The 6,630-nt window shown below is 43.2% G+C and overlaps 1 protein-coding gene across 1 annotated transcript in view; it reads right to left on the bottom strand.

The window, feature by feature from the left end:
* nudcd1 (NudC domain containing 1) overlaps positions 1–6,630 on the bottom strand; it is a 37,605-nt gene that overhangs the window by 29,177 nt on the left and 1,798 nt on the right. Inside the window, exons 3-5 of the mRNA XM_056400108.1 lie at positions 4,347–4,532; positions 1,853–2,036; positions 740–928 (exon numbers count right to left, since the gene is read on the bottom strand). Of these exons, the coding sequence (XP_056256083.1) occupies positions 740–928; positions 1,853–2,036; positions 4,347–4,532 (559 nt within the window). The remainder of the gene's footprint in view (positions 1–739; positions 929–1,852; positions 2,037–4,346; positions 4,533–6,630) is intronic.

Here is a 6,630-nt window from a genome sequence, read left to right as displayed (position 1 = left end):
CCCAGCCAGTCGACCCCTGGCTCCTCCAGGTAATGAGCCAAACAAGTGAATGTTGCTCGACGGAGAACTTGATAGAAACGATCTAATAATCAGTGTTTTTGTAATAAAACTGGTGCGAATGGAAACGTGTCACATTAAAGCAGCTGCTTGTGGCGACAAACACAGTGATTTGGTTTCTACAGAGATTTTCACCCTCTGGTTCGAACACTGTCGTCAGCCTTGTTAACAGCAGCAGCTGTTTTCAATGAAAACACATTAATAAACCCAATAAACAACAAACCCAACACACACAAAGTCAGAGCCAGTAGCTGCTGAAAGAGCTGCAGCATTCAGCAGCTACAGATCCAGGTGTTCTTCTCCGGCGTCAGTGGAGAGTGAATATCAGACTTTGAATGGAAGGATAATGTTGTCATGGCTGCTGGATGTATAAATCAATAGTGTTTGCTAACGCAGTACCCATAAAGTCAAAATACGACTGTGTTTAAAACTGCGGTCGTGATCCTCTCGCCTCATTTCACAGAACACCACAGTGTAACTGCAGCTTTAAAATGACTTATCTCCTACAATAATAAAACTGAGCTTCTGGGAATATCCTTCGCTGGGACTGTTATCTGCTCGTCACAGATGGTTTCCAACAGAGAAAATAAAATGACAACAGTGTTTTTAAAGTGTAAATATGAGGTGGAGTCGTGTTGTCTTTAACCACGGTAATACGTTTCCAGCTCCACCTGTGACCCACCTGTCTTCTCCTCCTCCATGGGCTCCGGCTCGGGCCGCTCCACAGGACGACCGTCCACGTGCGTGAAGACAAACGGTTTCTCCGAGGCCACCATCAGCCCCCTCCCCCGCGGCTCCACCGCCGCGTAGTGAGGCACCGACTTCCCCCTGAGGACCCTCCTCTTCCTCACCTCGTAGCTCTTCTCCTGACCTGCGGGGCGGGAACAACGGGAGTCAGTGATGGAGGTGTAAAGTCATCTCGTCTCCTATTAAACTCCGACACAGGAAAAGAGGAAGTATAACAACATCAACACGTCTCAGGACGGAGTCGAGCTCAGGTCGCTTCCATCAGGGATCATGTCGATATCCAGACTTTCATTCTTTTCTTCATCAGTTATTAGATCTGTGAACTAAATGTTTCTGCTGTGAAAAAGGAGGAACTCTACGAGGGAAGATAAAAGTTTCCTCATCTGAGTTTTGTTTCCACAGATTCAGATTCATCTTTTCTCTTACACATTTCATTTTGTGTTATCATTTAATTATTTGTTCATTTATTATCTTATTGAGTTTTTTATTCATTTCTTTTTCAGTTGTTTATCTTGGATAATGTTTAAATCACAGGACAATCTTTACACCTTTATATCACCTGTGTTATACCTGTGAAAGTACATTAGTATCATTTTATACTGTTTTCAGGTCCATCCAAAGCCTCCCGACGGATGAAGCTTCAGCTCTCAGATATCAAAGTGCTGCTTCTTTACATCCAGGTGACTGAGGAAGAGACTCTCAAAAGGCTGCGGCTGCTTTATTCTCTGGTGGATCTGATCTTTGAATCATTAGTCAGGGTGAATTTCTTTCTGAGCTCAAGCCAAGAACTTTAATGAAAATTCTTCCTGCCAACGTTTGTGCACTAATCTCATCTGAGAAATGATAATTAAACTTCATTAAAGGCAGATTATGATTAGTAGTGTTTAATTAAACAGGATTTCTGTCTACTGGATGTGATTCTGTAAAAATGTACAAAGAGAGAAATAATGACTCAGATCTAATTATGTAAGACACACTGGTCTTATATTATTTCATGCTCAATTAGCAGAACTATGATCAATGATGTCAATGTCAACGAACCACCCACCATGTCCTGCAGTGTTGGCGACTGTGATCCACTCCAGAGACACAGAGAACCCACTTCCTTTGGTTTCCTGTGGGTCCTTCTGGATGCGGAGCAGCAGAACCTCCATGTTGTGGACTCCGGCCTGGACGTGTGAGACGCTGTGGAGGACGGTGAACGGCTCCCCCGTGTCTTCACTGAACAGCGGCTACAGGAAGAGAAGCAACCAGCAGTCATTTCAAAAATATATATGTTTATTGATTTAAACATTTTGATTACATCAAAGCAACAAACACTAACAACAACAGAAATAAAAATAACTAGAACCGCCTCCTCGTGGTCGTATCCCTCCGCCACTCAGACTAGTTCCAGGTCACATCCTGTTTATCCAGAGTCAGACAGAATATGAACCACGTGGATGAAACTGTCATAAAAAGTGTTTTCCAAGGTCACCATGACCTTGACCTTTGATCACCAAAGTCTAATCAGTTCGTCCTTGAGTCCAAATGGACAGTTGTGCAAAATTGAAAGGGATTCCCTTGAAGAGGAGATGTTGCGTTCACAAGGCCAAAACTGTGATTTGCGAGGTCACCATGACTTTGACCTTTGACCTTTAGCCACAAAACTCTAATCAGTTCGTCCTTGAGTCTAGATGAACGTTTTTACCAAATTTGAAGAAATTCCCTCAAGGCGTCATGGAGCGTTCACAAGGCCAAAAGTGTTTTGTGAGGTCCCTGTGACCTTTGACCTTTAACCTTTGACCACCAAAATCTAATCAGTTCATTCTTGAGTCCTGGTGAATGTTTGTGCAAAATTTGAAGAAGTTCCTTCCAGGTTTTTCTGAGATATCGTGTCAACGAGAACGAAACGGACGGACAACCTGGAAACAATATGGCTGCCGCTCTGACTGTCGCCGGGCGGAGGAATAAAAATAAAACTTTGATCTGAAGGGAAAAGAACAGAGCTGCTTCTCCTCATATATGTATTTAATGACTGTGGTGACTGTTTTGATGTCACCTCACTTTACTGAAAACTCCCCACAGGTCGCTGACTGACTCAGGGCCTTTACTCTTCATCACAGATTCCACTGTTGAACGTTAAACCGATCCCGACTGTGAAGAGGAAGAAGAGCACAAAGACTTCACCCTCACTTCCTCAGACCTCTTCCTGGCGGCTTTCTAAACACACACTCTGGTTCTGAGGCTTGAATTTGAAGAATAACTGGCTGTTTTTATGAGGAAAGAATTCACCGGCTCCATCTACGTTTGTGAGCAGGACTCACGGCCGGTTAGCTTGGTTAATGTAGCGGGAGGTTACAGGATAAGAAAGAGTTAATCATCTACAGCACTCGCTCCTCATTGGTTCCTGCTGAGGACTCAAATATATATATATTTTAACACTCATAAATAAAGTTTATTTATCTAAATACTCAGTTATTTCCTAAAACAGCTGAGAACTGTCGTTTTTAAACAATATTCACTCACATTGGAATAAAGTGCGTTTATTCGGGACTATTTTTTCCAGTGGATTAACACGTTTGTAGTTTCTGGTTCAACCAAACGCCACTGTTTGTACAACCCTGCTGCACACATTGTTTACTGAGATATTGTGTTTGATTTTTCTTCTATGTAGATTGAGCTGTTTTTTATTCTTAGTAATCAGCTGCTATAACTGTAATTTACCAATTTGGGATCATTGAAGTACGTCTACCTAGCTACCTAGCTACCTCGCTATCTCTCTATGTAGCTAGTTATCTGCTGAGGATTTTGGGCAGCAGGACGATGTATGTGGGACAGATTAAAGTAAACTACAGCTCCCATGTTCAGTTTAGTGAAGGAACATGTTGCTCGGTGCAACGCTGATGTGTTTTTGGGCAAAAACGAAGCTGCATGACCCAGAGGAAGAAGCTACTTATTAATGGAGTCAATTAGAAAAAAAAGACTTTTCCTAATCTTCATCACCGTCTGCTACAAACAACTTTGTCACAGTCACAATCACTGAGCTCTTTTTAATCACTGACTCTGCTCCTCCGGGGCTTTGACTTTGTCATCAATGACTCGGAGATTACATCACCAGCTGCTGAGGTGTCGGGTTTGTGCACCCAGTTTCTGGACACTGAACACACCTCCAGTCTGATGCTAACATCAGTCACAAGCACCTGAGCGACACCTGTCTGTGTCCGGCCCATAAAGCAGAAGACAAAGCAGCAGAGAGAGAAATGTTTCCTCTTCATGATACAGCACAGAATTTCTGCTCAGCTGCTTTCCTCAGTGTCAAAGTGCTTGTGTCAGTTTTAAACAACACTCACTTGTGGAGATGAGAGGGATGTGATCAGAGCAAAGCAGGAAGCCCAGTCAGCGTTGCTGCACTTCCATTCAGTCACCAAATGAGGTCAATAAAAGGTCACGAATGAGTCCCGACCCTTTGACCTCCACAGTGACTTCTAGATTATATTATAATGTCTGAATTATGGAAAACTCACACAGTTATTTGATCATGTGTTTGTTGCTCTACGTACCTCCCACTTCGAATGAGAGCTGTCTCCCCTCTTGCCCGTGCGGAGGAGGTGGAGTCGGCCGGTGCCGTCGGAGAGAGCGGCCCAGGTGGCGGAGGTGAGGCTGACGGAGGCACAGAGACGATCCTCACACCGGCTGGAGTCAGCGCTGATACGGAAAACCTCTCTTGGCTTCCCGAGGGCAGTGTCCTGGATTCACAACATAACAGACACGTACGTCAGTCAGTCAGTCAGTCAGTCAGTCAGTCAGTCAGTATCCATGTAAAACAACTGCAGCTGTTTCTACGTGGATTTAAACCAGAGTGAGTTTGATTCAAGGAGACCGGGTGGAGTGAATTTGAATGTTGGTGGATGTGGATGAAACTGATAATTACTTGCTCTGTTATTTATTTGGTCTATGAAATGTCAAAATATAGTGAAGGAAAATACTCATTACAACTTCTCAAAGTCAAGGTGACATCTTAAACCAAAAAGCAGCAAAGAGAAAATGATGAGTCAGTTATCAAAATAGATGCAGACAGGTTTTCTGTTGTTTCGGCACTAGTGGTGAGGAAAAGCATAGGAATGGTGCAACATGGATTTTGTGAGGTCACCACGCCCGTGACCTTTGACCTTTGACTCCCAAAATCTAATCAGTTAGTCCTCGAGTCCAGGGGAATGTTTGTACCAAATTTGAAGAAGTTCTGTCAAGGTGTTACTGAGATATCGTGTCCATAACAAAGAGACGGACGGAGAACGTGAGAAAACAAAATGGCTGCCGCTCTGACTGTCGAAGATTAGAGAATAATATAAAATGTGTGATATACATGTGTCTGTTATTGCTACCAACCAATCAAATTACTTTTATTCTCCAAACAGTCCAGTCATGACTCACAAGGACTCAGAGACGCTTAACGAGAGACGGTTTTGAACCACAGAAGAAGAGAAAGGTCACTGCACCATAAACCAATGAGAAAACTCTGATCAACATCTGAAATCACAGGTGGCGGGACACGTGACTCGGCCGTGATTCACAACTCAGAGCCTCGTTAGTAACGAACAGATCCGTCGCACATGAGCTTCAATTACTCACTGCTTGGAAGTAACAGCGTTTGAAAAGGACTGTGCAGCCGCTGCCCTGCTGTTGCCATGGCGCTCAACACTGTGTATTATATCACCACCTAATGTAGGGTGCACCTTTGAGATCATTTTCTCCACCATCCGTGTCCGTTAATGTCCCGAACGAGAGCGTGATCCGCCTCTGCACAAAGCGCCGCGCGACCCTTCCTGCAAACGTACACAAAAGGTCCCGCCGCCCGATAATTATCATGTGATGATTGTAATTAGGATTTGAGCAACACATTTCCATAAAGAGTCACTTAATGATGCAACTGAAAGCCAGATATTCTTCCTCACAGGATGACAGTGTGACGACCATCATTCAGGCCGGTTTGGACATAAAAATCACTGATGTTGCTCCAATTACCTCTAATCACGGTCAATGATCTGAGACATGAAAGAAGTCTCAGCTGAAAAGGTCACGGTGCTGATTCTACTCCTCGTCTCAGCGTCTTGGTCCTGGATCAGGATCTTGAGTTAATTATCTAAATCACACCTGTGATTAACCACAGACACACAAGGACTCATCCAAAACTTTATCATCCAACAGACAAAAGAAAGTCAAATGAAGTTGTTTTTCCCCTAAAACTGCCTCTGACTGAACGTCTCCCTGAAGGAACAGAGTGATGGGAAGAGCCACGTTGACACTGCAGCTTTTAAAATGTGAAGTTGGTGGAATTTTTGCAGATGAAATTCAGTTTCTCTTGGCGTCACCTGCCGGAAAAGCACCGTGGGCCGGCGCTGCCGTTACACAAGTGTTTGACCGCCACCTGCTGGTGAGTCAGAGGCACTGACGGCAACTTTATACCTCAATCACATACTTCTAATACAAAAACAGATGCTTTCAAACTCTGCTAAGACCCATCTGCACCTTTGTTTAGGACATTTAAACTTCTGTCAATTTATTCTGCAAATCATCTTCTGACTCGTGTGATAATGTTTAAATTCAATACATTTCATAATTCTTCTATTATCGTCTGACATTCACTCTTATTTACTGACGCGCTCAAAGGATTTTCATTTACCTTATTGTCAAACTTCTAATCATCATTTTTTAAACCAAATTCAGAAGTTCCTCGTCCCTGAGTTCACTCAGCTCAACTGCGAAGTCGTCGTTAAAAATATGAAGTGTTCAGCTTTCTGTCTTGATTTATTATTATTATCATTATTATTATTATTATTATATCTT

The sequence above is a fragment of the Seriola aureovittata genome, chromosome 16, assembly GCF_021018895.1.
Source record: "Seriola aureovittata isolate HTS-2021-v1 ecotype China chromosome 16, ASM2101889v1, whole genome shotgun sequence".
NCBI lineage: Eukaryota > Metazoa > Chordata > Actinopteri > Carangiformes > Carangidae > Seriola > Seriola aureovittata.
This window is presented reverse-complemented; position numbering and strand designations above follow the sequence as displayed.